Here is a 19,254-nt window from a genome sequence, read left to right as displayed (position 1 = left end):
ACATGTGTAGGGCTTCTGAGAGTGAACACAAGATATGCAGCCCTTCCCAACATGCTTGTTAATGATTAACAAGACCAGTGGATGGAAAAAACATACTCTTTGCTCTGAGTGATTATCTATCCTTGCTATCCCATTGACCATTCTTCATCTGTCTCTTGGAAATGGAGTTTTAAAAACCTCTTCTTACCAGTCGCCCACTTGAGCGATTGGTCATTCGTTTATGTGCAGGAAGGACTGGAAATTGTTCGAAAGCTAAAATGCCTGTAATTGCCTTATTAGCAAATGGGACTTGAGTGTAAGCCATCTACTGCCCTGATTCCTCCAGCAAAATGAATTAAATAAAATGTATCAAGGCCTTTCAATGAATAAGGAAAAACTGGCTTGAAACATTAGAGAGGAGGGGGAAGAAGGAGACGGGGGGGCTCTTTATATATTAACAGGTTAATAAATTACTGCAGGGTTCATCTGTGTATGTAATGAATACGTATGACAGACAGCTATGAAATAAAAACTGAGCAGGAGGAGGTCTGTCATGTTTCATGTTGTATCATGTGATTTTTTTAAATTTTTTATCAGCATGCTGAAACTGGCGGGCTGCTTGAAGCCTCTTTCTGCATTCCTGAACAGGAAACTGATAATCTTGTTGACCACTCAACAATCTACACACTGATAACATGCAGGTCTTACACTTTCTGTACCGGGCGAGAAAGCAGCATGACGAAAGCAAAGCGACGTGGTAACACTGAGTCCCCGGAGGTCTGCCAAACATGGAGCATTTGTGTCCTTTTTTCTTTGACATCTCAACATTTTGTTTTATTTCTCTCGCTTATAACATCTTCGTGACTACGCCATTAATACCGGAAAGAAAAGTGCCTTTAGCCAGTCATCTGTTCTATCTGAAGCATCATTGCTCTTAATGGGATGTTCTGCTCCTTTGTGTTGTTTGTTAATGACTTCTTGAACTTTTCACATCAACCCTCCCACTGTCGGCAGATGACAAATTTTGCTAATGTTGGCATGCAAGAGCAGAAACACTTGTATTGTCGCTCTTAAATAACAAAAAATAACTATTTGCCATCAAAGCTAACTTCTCCTTTTGTCTTTGACTTTTTACAACACTGTTCAGAGGAGAAAGGAATAATTGAAGACGTGCCATTCTGACTTCGGCATGCTTTTAATTTCAGTTCTCATCTACGTGTTCTCAGTGACAGTGTAGATGAAAGAGAAGAGAAACAGAATGGGAGAACTTCATTACTGGGTGAACTTTTGACCTACACTGCACAGTCAAAGGCTGATAAAATTGAGGGGAGACTAAACTGCTTAACAAAAGAGAAGTGTATTCAAGCCTTTGAATCAAAACTCCACATGTACAAGTGTGCTATCGTCTCGGTCAGTTTGCTTTACCATGATCAGATAAGAGTTGCAAGAACAAGGCTCTGCATACTGCATGTACATAACATAGCAAGGTCTTCTGTTGTGTTAGGATGATTAATTATTGAATCCAGGGCAGCAGGGTGGATAAGTGTTGAGCACTTTTACACACAACAGGGAACTGGAACTGAACTGGGAGCTCTAAATTACTAGTAGGTGTGATTGTGAGCCTGAACGTTTTTGCTGAAACCTACGATCGAGGTTGTTGTCATTTGGGTTTCCAGTCCCTCAAATTTCACAAGCAAAAAATGTTTTTTTCTTTCTTTCTTTGTTGTTTTTGGTGATTAAATGAGCTGGACTGAGGACTGTACAGTCCTCCTATGCCTTCCTTATTTTTTTGCAGCATTAACACTGCAACAAACTGATGAGCAACATGAGGTTGTGCTCCCTCTACGCGTCCCCGTCAAAGCCTTGGTTGAAACAGGAAGGAAGTGTGTTCTCTTTTTGAGCGCTTGTCTACAGTGGGACTTCAAAGTCTTTTGGCTGAATGCCTTTATTTGAAAGGGCTCCCTGAGGAAAGCAGCCACCTGGCTTGGTACAGAGATGGCAGTCAAATCACAGCAGCAGGGGGGTTTTGAGTACTTTGCAGCATCAGAAAACAAGCTGCATGGATTGGATTGTCATGGCAACTGGGCTGGGTTCGGAGCGTTTGAAGTGGAAGGAAGGGAATGGAAGATGAAAAAAGAAAGAGAGAGCGAGTCAGTCTGTCTCTCTGTTGACTCATAAAACACAGTCCTTGCAAATTTTAAATGTCAGTTTACTAGAAGCATCAGCTGTTAAATGTCTAAGCTATACATTTTCTACTGTAATCGATTTAGCATAATTAAAACTAATAGAGCAAATCAATGACTGAGAAATGTAATGAATCCCTTCTGACCTGTGATAACAGCACTCTGTCTCACTCAGAGATCTACAAACTACTGTGACCGACTGTAACCTCTGATTTCTGACCCCCACAAATGAAATGTCAGGTCAGCCCATTGCGATATACAAAACACAGCTCACCACTGATCTACACATTTTATTGACAGCCACCATGGCGCTCAATGTCCAGCCATCATGTCATTAAGAAATGCCCTGGTGAGTCGAGCAAACTCATTCACAGTGGAATTAATAAGGGCTAAGAGAAAGAGTCAAAGTGCAATTTTCATGCCATATGGGTCAAATTGCCTGACAAAAAAGCAAAATACAAACATGGAGGATGATTAAACATAAACCGCACCTTCCTGGATGAGATCACAGGCCTGCAGTGTTTCTGATTGCGTTGTTTGGCAGTTGTTACGGCTTCATGCTGGTGACAGCAGTGGTTGGAAGAATAATGTTATCAGGCTGTCCGTCTGTCCATCCCATTCTCTGGAACACCAGCGGGGGATTTCTTCCAATTTGGCACAAAATTCACTTGTACTCATTGGTGAAGTGATTAGAATTTGGTGGTCAGAGACGAAAGATCAAGGTCACTGCGACCTCACAAAACAAGTAGTAACATTTTATCTCCAAAAGGTCAAAGGTGAACGTCACTTCCATTACTCAACGCTATAACTCAGGAACAGAAGGGGAGATTGTGGCCATGTTTCACATTTGGTCAGATGTTGAATTGGTGACACTGATCTTGTGTGTCCACCTTGAAGCTGTGGTGAATTTCCATGTGTATTTTAATAAAGAAGTCAGGCAATAATTGGACTTTTTCCATCACTCAACCATAATCTTATGCTGTGCTATTTTATTACCCATGTGAATAATTCATAGCGTCTTGCTCCTCTCTATGACGTGAGGCCTTTTGCCCGGCCTTTGAGCGGGGCAAAACAAGTATTAACACTTTTGCCTTCATAAGTGGTGTGAAAGCACATCATATGACCTAGTTTGTTTGAACAACGGAAGTCAAATTTCACCCAATATAAGACAAGGGAGAAGTGAATGGTTCATAGTGGTTAGTCATAATCCGACTTTCTGATTTCATTTTTCTGACTTGTTCACTTCGTGCAGCCTTTACTGGTTCAGCTTGGTGGCACTGCCCGACTGGTGCAGGGGGGGTGGAGGGGAAGACAAGCATAAACAAGCTGACACTGACTGATTCAGCTGTGTTGTGATGCAGAGCTCAACCAACAGCTCCATTCTGTCGCAGCCATGCAAATATCTAACTGACAGCTACAGTAGCAGCCTGGCCTCCGCTGCACATTTAAATCTATTCAAATCATGGCTATGTCAGACTGACAACTGCACACTTGGAGCGGCCAAAGCCGCTGCCTGGGGGCCGATAAGCTACAGAGCCTTACTTCTGACATTTCATGATAAAGGTTTAAATGCTCAAGGTTCACATTTGACTCAGCTTATTTACTTGCTGTGATCGAATTACTCCCAGTTGCGCAGGAGGATAATGTAATGCAGTGTATGGAATATATGAATGTTAGAGTGTTATTCCAATGCATCAGAACAAGGACTCTGGTTGATGCTGGCAAAGATAAGCTATTAATGTAATTTCAAAAAAAGTTAATAGTAAAGTGATAATCTCAAGGATTTTCATTTTAAAAAATGTCTGTTGAGTCTCTATCTATGGCCGACTGATATAACACAATGGTGACTGAGCATGTAGCCCAATGACGAAGGTTTTGCAATATCTATATATTTACAGTATAACAAACTGGGTGTCTGTGCAACATTCCTGGAAAAAAAAGCTGCATTAAGTTTCTGCTATTGCAAACTCAAAATTTCCTACTGCTGCAGCTTCACACGAAAAGCATTTAATTGGCAAAGCAAGAGCTTACTTTTATTATGAAGTCGTCACATGAAATGCAACATGTGCCACAACACCAAAATGTATCTACAAAACAATACAATGGTCATTTTCATCATATGGTTCACTTTGAAATATTGCAGGGAGTAATGAAACAAGAAGGAGCAGCCACACTGAGCTACTGCATGAGGGGCAGCAGGCAACAGGCTGCAAACCTTCAACTTCTCAGTGAGGTAACGAACACTTTGCCCTGCTGTCTGCAGACTCATACCATGTGCAGAATAAAATCAGATTATGGTTGAGTGATGGAAAAAGTCCAATTATTCCTGACTTCTTTATTAAAACAGTTTCTTTGCTGTCTCCAGAATTTTGCGACCTATGGTATTAAACCACATTTGCTGTTACCACCAGTAACTACAGGTGTCGCCAAATCAATCAGGGCTATATTCTTTGAGAAAGCCATTTTAACGCACAGCAATTTCATTAAGAAAAAAAATTACAGCAATGAAACAGGGGATGCCTATTTCATACCAGTAATATTAAGCCCTGCTGCTTTTTGCTGCACCAAAACCAATATATGAATCATGCAGGTAATAATGGAGAGGTAATCAACATGTCCACAGACAGTAATGACAGTGTGCATGAAGACAGGGACGGACAGACAGACAGAGACAGAAACAAAAACAGGGAGAGTGAGAGTGAATCAGGCCTTTCAGCTGATTACAGTCTATTGAGTCGAGATAAAGTCAATTTACCGGCATCGGCCTGAACCACACATCTCAGTGATCCGCATCAAAATTTCATTAAGCCCTTTCTTTGACACTGGAAAGACGTCCTTACATTTTTTACGCTCAAAATCAGACAGCTTTTTTGTTGTTGTTGTTCAAGTGAATGAAACAAGGCAGCTGACGAGAACGGCAGCGTAATTATTTGAGTAATCCAGCCAAGGTGAGTCTCGCTCTTCCTTCATTCACTCTCCTACTTCCGTGACTGTGTGTAACACCTCCGTCACACCAACACTGAGCGCTCAGCGCCAAACCGCATTCTGTGTGAACTGTGTCAGATGAAAGCCATCAAACACAATAGAGATCGTTTTTTGAATAAGCAGCCCAGAAATAGGCCAGCATAAATGTTATAAATACCTGGACCCATGAGACAATGAGAAGCTTAATCATCCTCTTCACTCTGCTGTCATATTTTAAACAGCCAGTCAGACAGAGCGCCCTTGATTGGGCCAACACGAGCTGTTGTCTGTTGGCAGTAAGTCACAGAGGACACAAGCACTTAGTCTCACAACAAGTGTTTATTTCAGTCATTATTTCATCTCTGGCTAATATAAGTTTTAGACTCAAAAGTTTTGAGATGACTTATCGCCTGTTTATAATGCAACGGAAGTAAATCCACTGGAGTACTCAGATGAATTACTCCAACATGGACTTATTTCTTTCAGTCACATTTACAACGCAGGTTCATAAAAATATGCCGATATTGAGATGAGCATTAATTCTGTGCCAGTTTACAGGCTGTAATAGTGTTACTGCCTTTAAACGGTTATTTTAAAAATTATGTTTGCGTCTATTCGCATTATTAAACTCATGGCAGAGAAAAATATTGCATACATTATGAAGCAGAATGTATGCTTGAGCTAGGGCTAAAGGACATGGCAAAAAAATCATATTTGACGGATACTGCGACAGCGATGTGATCGGGAGAACGTGACTTCTCCGCTGGGGGATCTCTGCAGCACCACAAAGCTTCTTTTGTAACAATCTCTTGTGACACATTTTTCCTTGATCAAAAAAACTGCAGCTCCTACGATTTGGATATTGCACCTGGCCGTACTGTGATTTAAATAAGATTTTGATTAATTATTCAGCCTCAGTGCGAGCGGTTTATAATGATTTTTTTAAAACAGTGTCCCAGTCTATGACTTCTGGTGGAAAGGCACGCATGCTGTGGAGCAGACGGCTTTAGATTCTGATTATGCAACAGCTTTACTCGTCATGGGCAGTAATAACAGTGATAGGATAACAGTAAAATTACACCAGTGGTATCCTTTAAACATCAGTCTGAGTAATCAAAGTCACCATTTTGTTTAGAGGCATTGGCTGCGACACTGAAGGAGTGCAGAGAGTGGACAAAATAAGAGGAATGTCTAATATAATAAGCTCTGATGCAACAGTGTGGAGTCAAATCAACACTCTCTTAACACAGTCTCACAAAGGAAATACTTATGTATAGGATTGCATTACTTTTTCAGGTATTTTTGCTGTTTTGTACAACCAGTATTATCACCGACTGTGGGCTGTAACTGTTATCCTCCAGTTGCTGCTGCATCAACATCATCTATAAGCCATGTGATTGATTTGGCTTATAACTTGAATCCAGGGTGTCTAAGCCACCCAGTCGGAGCTGCTGCCATCCCTAAGTCACCTCCGTTACCCTGGCAGACTCAGCAGAGGTGCTGAGATTCACACTGAACAGTGTTGGCACCAACGGAGCCTGTAATCAGCCAAAACGGACAAAAAGCTCTCTTTCCGGATCTGCAGCTCCGACTTCTGTGAACAGACTCGAGTCATTCAGGAGAGGAAATGAACAGAACCATGTCCCTCCTCCTCCTCAGTGTCACACTGTGTGTGTGTGTGTGCGCTTGCCTCCTTGAGCATGTATTTGCCTGCCTGTAAACCAGCGCAGCGCGGTGGAAAAGCGGTCCTAATCGGAATTCAAAGTGAAAACAGGGCTAACTCAAGCGCAAACAAAGCCCTCTGAAGTCACAGAGGAACTGCTAATCCAAAAGAGTTTGGTAACGCTTTTCTTCTTTTAACACTTTTTCTCTTTCTGCTTTTGAGTCTAAGCTCTGATAAAGAGCGATTCACTCTACAGCGCCAACTCCACACACATACACGCCAGTGTTTTTCTCTACCTTACAGTTCGGCCCGGCTAAGCAGACAGGTCAACAGTTTACACTCTTGTTTTTTTGTGGGCGCTCTGAGCCAGGCTATTGTTCAAGTCACCGAATAAAAACTGAAAGATGTTTTACATTTTCATTGTAAGGAACATTTGGTGTTCCCAAATAATAATGGCACCGAGCGGCTGGCTCGACTGTCGTAATATTTAAGTGCTGCAGTGACAACAGTGACAGCAATTTTTGTTCGGCTCTTGAAAACCAATAAATAACAGCTTCCGTACAGCGACATCTAAGGCAGAAATCATCACCCCTGCCCTGACCCTTTCCTGTAAGCTGTAGCCACTCAGTGTTGACTGCACAGCCTAACCCTCTCTGAGTGGCTGCAGGTAATGAGACTGTCTGAACACCTTATCTGAGCAAATCCACTGTATGGGAAAATTTCACGTGGGCAAAAATTGGCAAAAAGCTTGTTTTTTTTAAGCATCACATGGACAGAGAACCGAGATGTAAGTATTTGAGGGAGGAATAATGTGTGGTGGCGACTATCAGCATTATTGGGACTGTAATTATCATTTTTCATGTTTAGTTTTTGAAATCTGGTTTGAAGAAACAATAGAAATTTCATGTGGTGTGACAAGTTGATTTTAGCACAGCTAATTAATCTATCAAAATGACAATCAGCAGTGCTGCATCTATCACTCACTCATCACGTCCAATCTTTCAGCAAGTTGATGGTAAACTGTGGCAAAAAGAGCGGCCGGTTCCACTCCTGATAGAGCACGCTGACTTTGGTTAACTTTGCACAACTCCATGCCACAAATGTTCAATAATGACAACATTTCGATCCCACTTGGATCTTCCTCAGTTTTGAAAAATGGAAACCAGATCAGTATTTATTAATGATGCTCACCAACAGAATGACAAACTCTACGATGATGGAGGTTAATCGCCAAAACTGCCCCAGGTGATAAACATCAAAAGACTTCAATAACGATTAACAATTCAATAATGTACATAGAAAAAGGTACATAGGAAAAACACACAAACAATCAACCATATGTCTTCTACATAAACCATATATCAACTCCATCAGAATCTCTATCACACACATTCCAAAATATAGAGTAGTCAGTTAGAGGAAAAGAGAAGAAAGCTTCAATTCATGTACAGACTTACCTTCTTTCATTTCCGTTGTTTTCTGCGCATAACTACTTTTCTTTAACTAACTTTACAAAATAGATATTTGATCCAAAGATCATCAGAAGTCTTTCAACTCACTGTGCGAGTCCTGAACTTGGATTCTCATTCATATGCAGCCAGACAGCTGCACAGGCAGCTGTCGAAATGCAACGAGACTTTGCCATTTTATGTGACTGCAGCACACATCTTGACCGAGTCAGCTGTTACTTGCAGCAATAACAATGTGTTTCTGCGAAAAGAACAAATACCTGCAGTCTGATCATTTTTCCGATCACCCACGACCAAACTCATGAAATCTGATAGAGAATATGATTCAATACTGCGCGGCCATTTTCCCCTTCATGTGTCAGCGATCATTAACAGCATTCTTGACAAAGGATGGTTCTCACTGGCCAGCAGCTAATTCATGGCTCAATAGTTATGTCTAATTGGTAGTCAGCCATGTAAAGGTATAATTATGAAGGCAGCTGATTGAAGGGCTGGGCCACATGGAAGAAAGATGAGCAACAGAAGATTAATGAACTGCACACAAAATGAAACATAATTAACGTCCACTGTAATAATATCATCGCACTAAAAGCAGATCGATTTTTAAAGAATATGTCTGCATGGTTTATCAATGACAGGCTGCCCAGACCATCATTACTGCCAAGTCACATACAGTGTGTGTACAGTGTGTGAGGTGGGTTGAGCTGGCTATTTTTAACACTGGTATGGTAATTTTTACGTCAGCTGAGGTCCATTCTCCTAAAAGCCAATCAAAACAAAACGCCAGCACTAAATGATGTCATGCGGCATGGAAGCAACTCATTATGTAAATGAACTGATACCATACCACGGCTGACAAAGGGACATAAGTAATTTCCTTCACCATGATGATCATCATCCTCCTCTTCATCTGTTTTTCCATCTGTCTCTCTCTGTCTCTGTTTCTCTCAGTCCAGGTACAGATGAAATAGGACCTCTGCCAGGCTCTAACTAGGCAGAGGTCACAATTCACTTTCAGTAGATTGGCTGCAGATTTATGCCTCATCTCTCACCACCACATAGCGCTGACGGAGGTGGAGGAGCAGCAGCTTCGGTAATCACTGAAAATTGCTGCGTTGGGGGAAACAGATGTGTGAACTCTGCTACGGCAGAGCAGAGAGAAGGGGCTGCGCGTTGTGGTTGCGCATCAAGTGTGTGCACTAGGTTCAACGTGAACCTGATACAGCCTTACTCACGCTCTGGGTCAGGTCAGTTCGAGGCTCATTCAGAAATGTCCCACACACACCAGCTGCCAACCGTGAGAGTCTGGTTTTGGCCCAGGGTGAACTGCCTTTCACCTCTGCACATCGTTCAGTGCCATATGCTGAGTGCTTGTCCAGTGAATGTCCTGAAACTGGCACGATGCGAAACATAAATCTCCTGAGAGAAAGGGTTTAACATTTTGTTATAACCACAGCCTGCTCCGAACACACACATGCACATGCACACACCAGTGCATGCACAGACACAATGATCTCAGTTTCAAAGTGGCAACATTCTCCAGAATGTGAGCGGGGGCTGAAAGAGAATGTGACATTTCCAAGGTGTGTGCTGTCGCATGGCAACCATAGCAACTAAACCAAAAGGCTGTTAATTTGACTGAGTCAGTCCACCTCTCCGTGCTGAATAGCTCCTCCCATTGAAAGCAGGCTCAACCAACAGGAGCAAAAATTATTTTTAACCTAGTAAAGACGCACCTGTTCCTGGTTGGAAATAACAGGAATGTTGGCATGTGTGTGTGTGTGTGTGTGTGTGTGTGTGTGTGTCGCTGTCTACACACGTGACTATATGTGGGTGTGTTAAATTAGATATGTTGATGCATGTGAGCTTGTTACATGAAGCATGCGATACAGGTACACGCAAGTAAATGTGGTCAACTGAGCGGGTTCTAAATACCTCAGGCTGATCTCTGGTTACCATGGCACGGTAGCTGGTGTATGTAAAGCAGTCAACCATAGTGGAAGGATGGAGAGTGGATAGAGGGTGGAAAATGGTGACTAATGTCATTCCAATAATGGACTGTGTTAAGTAATTCAGAGGCATACTGGTGATGATTATTTAGGCTATTTCCTCCTCAGTGCTGAGCAAATTCTTTGTGAGTCGAAGCCAATCATACTCTCAAAATGGAAGCTGTGCAAATGTGACATCCGCATAGTTTAACAAAAGCTGTGAAAGTCCCCATTTCAAAGTCACTGATCCAAAACTGACGCAAGAGAGGGAAGTATCTTCAAGTTCCCTGCTCTTGAGTACAGCGTACTTTTCCACCAAGGGAAGGGAAAGCACCTCATCTGTCTGCTTTCTAAACTGAAGAGAGTTCTTATCTAACAGCTGAGATAAATGTGTGACAAACTTTTGCTGATTCAGAGTGATACTCTGGGAAGATGTAGTGAGCTCCCTCCAACATTTATGGCACTTTTGTTAATGTATTTCTAGTGGAGGATGGGAATATGTTGACATAAGGTTACAACTGATGTTATTGTTACTGATGTTGTCATGGTCACATGGACATTATTATCAAAAGCCTCATCACTATCATCAGTGCCGTTGTTGTCAGATCTTTCTTTCTCCATCTGTGAAAGTGTTTGTACATTATGTGTGTGTGTGTGTGTGTGAGTGTACTCAAAACAGTCTTTAAAGGTGAAGGAGACAGCGTGCAGAAACATAAAAGCCGACCAAATGGACTCTGAACCAAACACATACAAACATGGGAGAGTTATGACTGCAGGAGTTTACATTGCAGCGCCCCGTTTAAAAATACAGCAGTGTGCAGAACGGCAGACAGAGCACGTCACAGCAAAATCCACAGTTTGCACCTGTTTCTCTCCACAGAGGAAAAGGAGAGATTGCGTAATACCTTTCAACTATATCAGACCATATTAACTAACTTCAACAAGAGTGCCGTTGTTTAAACTCCTGTCTTGGCAAGTGTCCACTAGTGGAGGAGGGAGGGAGGTGAAAAATCAAATGAAGCTGATCTCTGGATCCACAGCATCTTAGCTCGTCTCATGGACTACTGTCATGGTTAAGTCACCTCGATTAACCCGGCAGATCCAATCAAGCATCTTCACCAGAATACTACCTTTTTGAAGTCGAGGCTGTATTGTCAGCACGAGTTACTGTGACTACAACAAAGGCATCAAGATGAAACTAGAGGAATCCTTGAGTCTTGAGTCATCAACTAAAAGGCAAGCCGAGGAAAAGGCAACGAACATAGCAACTAAACAGATATGACAATGAGTTTTTGCTGCTGTCAAAACTAAACTTTGCCTTTCTGACCTTAAAACATGGCTGAAATCCGCTGCTGGATCAGACTCTGGTGGAAGAACTCATGACTAGGTGGAAAAGCCAAACCCGGATTAACAGCAATGTCCTTCTATCACCCTTCCCCTGTGTCTGTCTCAGCGTCTCAGTCACGCACACCAACATAATGCACACAAAGTCACTGCTTTGCACATCACAAGTAAGTTCAAATCTACGTTATAAATTCTCTACTCTCCCAAGTCCTAAAGTTTGTTTTTCGAGTTCAAGACGAGTCACTATGAAATTAGCAATGTTAAGCTTATTTGACTGCTGGCCATCCAGCGAAGACAGGTAGCTCATTTTGGACATAGACGATTGTTTATGAATACATAAATATAATATTTGCCAAATCTTGGATGGAAAAATTCTGTTACCATGCTGACCTTGTTGAGGACTCATTGATTTCATGTAATTCAATTTCATGCATATAAAGCTTCAGTGTGTAGGACTTGGTTGCATCTAGTGGTGAGGTTACATATGGTAACCAACTTACTTTAACCTAACTATGAATATTATATTCAATTTTTTAACCAATTAATGCCAGCTCTTCGCTAAAGTTAGCTGTAGCTATGCTAACCGTAGAACACTAGTGCTACCACTGTTTATTTGGCCTCAAACCTCAAACACATATGACAGCTGAAGTTTTCATGTGTTATTTTCCACCTGTATGTTTTGAATGTTGCCAGTGACCACGGCAGAGTCTTTGTGTGTCTGCTGATGTGCACTGCCAGAGACGCCTGTGCCCTGCACTGTAAGTAACTACTGTCAGATTGATTCAAAGAGCATTTGGTGTCAGGAAAATGGAGAGTTGATTTGCTTGCATGCAACATGACTTGAAATCTTGGAGAGGATGTCAAGCCGTTTCAAGTCAAAAGACTAAAGTCCAAGTGAAGTCACAAGCCAGTGGTGTTAAAGTCAAGCAGGGGCCGCAAGTCATTTTTGACTTTGAAAAGTCAAGTCTAAAGTAATTAGATTCACTGCTCAAGTCTGACTCAGTTTAAGTCATGTGACTTGAGTATACACCTCAAACACACACTATCAACAACCTTAAGATGGTATTTATACAGCATGAGTTAATAAAAAGATAAGCCTTTATATTGAATTGAAACATTTTTTTTCATTTAAAAAGAGGAGAAACTTCTCAGATGTAAAATTAGTGTTCTGTGGTGTTAAACTGGTTCAAGGCCTGGACTAAAAGCTGAAAATAGAGTAAATAGGGAGTGTAAATGTTAGAAACTGTATCCATCAGTGGCAATGTGTGTTTGAAAGTGAGCGCAGTGGGCACACTGAGTACAGTTCTGCTGTGCTTCTGAAGAATCTGAGGAATGCTTTTACTCTGCAGGCCATCAGCCTGGGTCTCTCACAAACACACACACACACACACATAACAACTGGACACAGCATCATGGCTTGTTTAAATTGGTCTGGCGAACAGATGTGCAACGGCATCGTGAATGAGCGAAAACACGAGACGAGACATCTTTATAAACACATACAAACACACGTCCGCGCTGACACTGGCGCTCAGGAATACAGCGGGTGCCTTTCTTTATGCCCTAATAGAGTTTTGTCCAGGCTGCGCTCGGTATCAATTTGAGTTATTATGTGTGCGGCAGGACTGCTCTCAATGCTGAGAGACAGAACAGGTGCCCACACTCGTAAACGCACACGCACAAAAGCCTCATCATTCAAAGTCCTCGCCCTATGACAAAGACACGGGAAACAATGACAAATTGATGCCAAAGAGCCTCTCTCAGTTCTCTTCATGGAGAATCACACTCAGTGCATGTAATTGCTGACCACAGACACACACCTTTCTTTCTCTCTCTCTGCAGAAAGGGAAGTCTCTCCTCATTGTTTGTTTAGTAGAAGTGTACATATAGCCTGAAGACATCCCCTCTTTTATAGTCCACTAATTTACAGCAGGGTGCCAGTATCATAGGAACCTTTCTCCGCTCCGCTAGCGGTACACTCATAAATGACACATATACGTGCATGTTTGTGCACTGAGGTGTGTGTGTGTGCAGAGGTAAAATCTCGGTCAGCACTCCTGTCTCTGCTCTGGTATGGCTGCAGTGAAATACCCTCCTCTAGGCAAACATAAAATCAATGGTAGCTATTAATTAGTCTACCTCTGACGGCCTTTGCTGATACAGTTGTACACACAAATAGAACAGGAACACATTACGTCTGTTGAGTTGTCTGGAGGTGGATTGGATTTTAAAGTACAGAGGTGCTGGATAGGCAGACTTATCATTAGAAAAAAACAGAGCAAACAACAACTTGACTACACTGCAACAGCCTCTGTATATTACGTACACACTTTCAAGGTTAAACGGAGAGGAAGTCACACGCTCGACAAGGTTATTGACTCTGATAGCGTCTAGTATCTTAAATATCGCAACCTTGTTCCTGGTTATTATGAAGGTCTTTGTCGTAACTGGGAAGGAGAGAAAAAAACACAATGCACTGTGGAATAGTCTCACAGGTGTCAAATTAAGCATTTCAGGTGCAGCAGTTCAGATTTCTGTCTTTTTTCCAGCATTGCTCTGCAACTGGCTTCAGTCAGAGCCCGACTGACTGGTGCACACTAAGATTATGAATTAAAGCATCACACTGCTGAAAATGTGTTTTAATCCTGGTTGAATCAGTTTAATTTAGGCAATTTGTAACTTCCCATAGAGGCTCTGATCCTTCTTTAACAATTGTAGATGCACTGCGATACAACTGGAACACCAAAGAAGGCCCATCACTGAATTCTAATGACCTTGGTGTGGTAAGTGAGTACTGGATCATGCAGCGACAGTCGTACATGACAAGATGGCTAGCTTCGGGCAGCAGTGTGTGAAATGTGTGGACCAATGATACCTTTACTGTGGTAATATATCAGCTTTTCAAGCCTGAAGCACTGTTCCGTTCCACAGCGACACAATTCAAATATTATAAAAATCAATTCTCTAGCAGCTGGTCCACATTGCGAGGCAAGATTATACTGAATCAAGTTTGTAAACACAAAGGCCTATTCTAATTTTTCAATAGAGCCTGCAGACGCACACTCAGTTGATTCTCTGTCTTATGCTGTTCTGATTCATGCCAAGCAAATCGAGAAGGGCAGGAAGGTTTCACTTTCACTACACGGCAACAGCAGAAATACTTTGGTGCTTTGGCACTTTCCGCTGATCCCCAGAGTGTGAACAAGCTGGTGGACACCAATGCATCTTGTACTTATATTTAGTCTGGGCTCTATTTTCTTCCCTAGTCACTAAGAGCATTCAGAAAAGCACTGGCACTGTGGAAAAACCTTCATTCATTCCGATGAGACAACAGGGGTGGCACATGAAGGACTCCAGGCATAGAGGGCTCAGGGAATAATACGCAGGGGGAACAGCAAAAACGTTAGTCCTGCCACTGCGTTGGCCAATCAGACATGCATAAGCACGCAGTCCAAGTGGAACAGCTTGTATCATGTGCCTCATAGCATTGTGACAATTTGATGCTAACATTTCAAAACTGCGAGGGGTTATCGCTAATGGGATAATTTTGAATGAATCTGGGCTTAAAGGAGCATAAACTGCTATGTACTGCAGCTTAGTAAACTTTAAACTTGTGCTCCCTGCTTTGTATTTCATCTTAGCTTCGAGGCTCGAGTTGGTGTGGAGTCTCACCTTGTTCTGGTCGGTCCAATACAGGAAGTAACCTTTGGGGTCGACTGTCAGTGTCACCGGGGTCACAGTGGTAGAATCCTGGAGGAAAACAAAGAAAAAGACACCTGGAGTCAATGTGTGTGTCTGCGTTTTTACATGCGTGCTTTTGTGTGTATGGCAGATTATGATCTGGGTAAACCAATAATTTATGTATCAGGATCAAAGCCTAGTTTTTGTTATACCACATGCATACCATATTCTGAAATGACATTAAAAGTGCTGTTTGTGTTGTAAGCATGCACACAATCCTTTCCTTCTAGGGTACTTTCCCCTACACGACCCGGCATCACCGCAAATGACCAGTGAGTGGGAGTGTGTGTGTACTTGGGATGACTGCAATCGCTAACTGCAGGTTGTTTCACAGCTGATGTTTCCATTTTCCCCCTCTTGTAACAGACAAATGCTTTCCCACAGTTCCCGCAAACAGACGGCTCCGAGCCTCGCGCGCACACACTCACATAGTTTGACCCTGAGGCATACATGGCAACGCCAGATATTGTTGGACGGGTCTATTAAAAGAACGAGCCTTTGCTTTGTGTCCACAGTGGCCGTGGTTCAGCCGAACAGTAGCATATTGTCCTCCTCAATCAGCCATGGCTGTGAGATCAGAGAGATGGAAACAGCATTTGCTGCGCAGAGCAAGAAAATCTTCAAAGTGTCTTGATGAGGCTTCTAATGATGTCCCTATCACAGCACTGGGAGACAGAGCTAATGGCCTGCATCTGCTACACGCTTGTCATATTTGGACTCGACCCTATCTGCAGTGTAGGATGTCATGAAAGGGTTGAGCTGGGTGCTAGTAGACAGCGGAGGAGTCTGTGGGAAGGCGCAGACAACTATTAGCACTCTGAAATCATTTCATACAGTTTCAATAAGACAATCACAGTTTATTGAACCTGGCCCACCTGCTCCATTATGGGCCAATACTGAAATCCACCCAGTTATGATGGAGCAATTGAAAAAAACAGACCGGACGAAAAAGAAAGAATGAAAGAAAGGGAAAAGGTAAGCGAGCAGAGAGCAAATGACAGACTCGTTCAGTGTCGCATCAGAAGCATTTGCAATCGTGACGTTTGCTATGGCAACCCACCATTCCCGTGAAATCTATTAGGGACTCAAAAGGAATCGTTTTGGTTCTGTTCACATGATTGCACAATCGCTGCAAGCTTGACTGGATGACAAAAGATGCAGCTCATACCAATGTGTGCGTGTAGCATTCACACACACACACACACACACACACACACACACAGTGCTTACTGCCTGAGGGCAGGATAAAAGCCTCATGTTCGCAGTTCTTCGATATAGCATCTCATACCAACTGCAGCCCTGTATCTCTGATCTCGACTCGAGTTACAATCCACAATCCAATTTCTCCAGTTTAGCTTTTATGCAGATTAATATCTCTTTCCCGTCCTCCACGAAGGCCTGCGTTACTCCTGGAAAACTTTACGAGAAGCTAATGAGCTGGATCAATAATTTTACAGCAAGTTGGTTATATTGCGAACAAAGCGAGTCAAGACTTCACTCAGCGGGCAAGATGTGGCCGCTGATGGATTGCGTGTGATGTCAGAGACAAAGGAAGAAGGTGGCTCCAGAGCAGCAGGAATCTGTCTAACGACGTGAGAGCGGTCATTTCCACCAGCTTCTTGCTTAATGTCCTAACTCTCCACGGCCACCACTACAAACACATTAAGCCATTACGGACTCTCAGTGAAGATTTTCTCATGGGTCTGCACATTTACGAAAAACACAAGTTACAACATGGTGGATTAGAGTTGAGAGTGATTTGCTGAGATTACTACCTCCGGAGTGCTACCGCTCGTGCTTTTTATTGTCATTTCACTAGTTCGAGGATTTGTCATTAATGGGAGGACATCAGGCGGCAGCGGCTTGCTTTCTGCTGAATGAAGATGAGATTACTGACTTGCAAAGGGAACTGATCGCAGGCAGAAGACGTGGCCATGTTTTTAGTGACGAGTTTGTACCATGAGCCATCACCTGGGGGGGCTGGGGTGTTAGAGAGGGGATTTGAGCTCAGTGTATTTCCGCTCTGCATGCTAATGACATATTCTACTACTTTTAAGGGATTTTAGGCTCCCCCGTGGAGCCAGATAATATCTTCTTCAACACGCAAAGACCAAAAGGGCCTGATACAAGCGTAAGCTTCTAAAAACCTCTGTTTACAAGGACCCAGCATCATCTTTCATATATTTCATATCTTGCCAGCCGCTGTCAGTGATCTTTAAGACGGAGGGTCACTTTCCTAGAGGCTTTGGATGCCTGCCTGTCCTCCACTCTCCATTAACAGAAAGCAGCATTATGACAGCCCTTGGTGCTGAATGTAAGCGGACTGACTGATAATAACACAATCCAGGCGATGTTTTAAACTACAACAAGGCATTTCGTGAGCCACAGCAGTTGTCTGCAAGCGGCGGCGGCAACAAATATACGAGGTGTGCGTGTGTGTGGGAGACTGGGGGGGTCTAAGCCTTTCGAGGATTTCACAAACATTTTCGGAGGTTTTCAGATTGCTCTCCTATTCTTTTTCAACCGTCAACTACCAAAGTAAATTCTGCAGTGCTGCTCTTCAGTCTGCTCCTGAAACCTCATGGCCATCCTTAAACAGTAAGCAAAACTACACCTTTTTCTGTCGCCACTGAATGTTCAGCGGTGAGACAAAATCTGTCATTTTCGCTGAAACAGCGACAAACCAATCCCTTCTGCTCACATGCATTCAAATCGGAATTGCCTGGATAATTTCTTGTTATGAGCCCAACATCCGAAGCCACGATAAGAAGAAAATGGTTTAACTGACAATCTATTACAGCATTTTTTTTCTCTCTCTGAGTCTGCGGCTGCGTTCCTCTGTGATTCTTTCCATGAATGACACAGAGAGGAAAGAGGAAGGAAGGAGTGCACAGGAAAGGAAACAGAGAAAGTATCTGAGCGTACGTACGTCAGCCTTCGAGGGTGTGTGTTTTCACAGGAAAGGCCTGGCGGGCATTTGGTTCTGGAGATAGGCCCACATGGACAAACTACAGTACACAAACACGGCTGTTCGGGGAAACAGACGCACACCTCACACACCCCCTCTCACAACATACCAACCAGACAGCTGAGAGGGTGAGCGCTCATTAGTAATTACTTGTTAAGGAAATGCTCAAGCTCCCTTATTTAAAAATAAGACTGATGATTGACAGAGTGGTAGGTGTGCAGGCGTGCATAATGTCCTCCAATGTCACTCATATAAAACATAACAAAGCTGTATACATGCATGATATGCAGACAAATGAGTATTGATTCTTCTTTTATCAATATTTTCTCACTAGATAGTAAGTGCACACTTAACTCATAGGGAACAACAGCTCCGGGTGGTCACATTTTCAGCAAGGGAAAAGAGAAACCCATTTCCCAGAATTATGACTGTGCTCATATTCAAATGCACACACAGTAAAAAGGTTTGGAGAAACAAGAGGATTGCGTGCCGTTAAACAAATGAGACGGGCTGCGGAAAGGTGTCAAATTAATATCAGAGAAAGTCCCTTTCACAATACAGAGAGCTGTTATGGCGGCTGCATGGGAGATGGAAATAACCAATTAAGTGCATTAAGGTCACTGAAGCTGAATTTTGAGTGCAGCAGCTGTATGTTCACTCCGCGCATCATCAGAAGGATGTGTTGATGAGTTGTTTAGGGAGGGTGCAGTGCGCCATGGCTGTCTGTTTTAAAGGCTACTACTGTTTTCGCCTGCTACTCAACAGCAGCGTGCAGTCAATTTCAATCAAGGTCACGTCACTACAGTTGGACTCCTATGCACGAACGACAACAAAACATCATGGTCGTTATTCAGCTCCCGCCCGGCGGTGACACCGCGAGCCGCGCGCTGAACCAAGACGCGCTTCTTAATTTGTAGTTCATTGATAAAGGTTTCCAGTGAGGAGGGAGGAGGGG

The 19,254-nt window shown here is 42.8% G+C and overlaps 1 protein-coding gene across 1 annotated transcript in view; it reads right to left on the bottom strand.

The window, feature by feature from the left end:
• LOC121621710 (1-phosphatidylinositol 4,5-bisphosphate phosphodiesterase beta-1) overlaps positions 1–19,254 on the bottom strand; it is a 105,801-nt gene that overhangs the window by 86,094 nt on the left and 453 nt on the right. The window contains exon 2 of the mRNA XM_041958288.1: positions 15,263–15,340. Within this exon, the coding sequence (XP_041814222.1) occupies positions 15,263–15,340 (78 nt within the window). The remainder of the gene's footprint in view (positions 1–15,262; positions 15,341–19,254) is intronic.

This window comes from Chelmon rostratus, chromosome 18, assembly GCF_017976325.1.
Source record: "Chelmon rostratus isolate fCheRos1 chromosome 18, fCheRos1.pri, whole genome shotgun sequence".
Lineage (NCBI taxonomy): Eukaryota > Metazoa > Chordata > Actinopteri > Chaetodontiformes > Chaetodontidae > Chelmon > Chelmon rostratus.
This window is presented reverse-complemented; position numbering and strand designations above follow the sequence as displayed.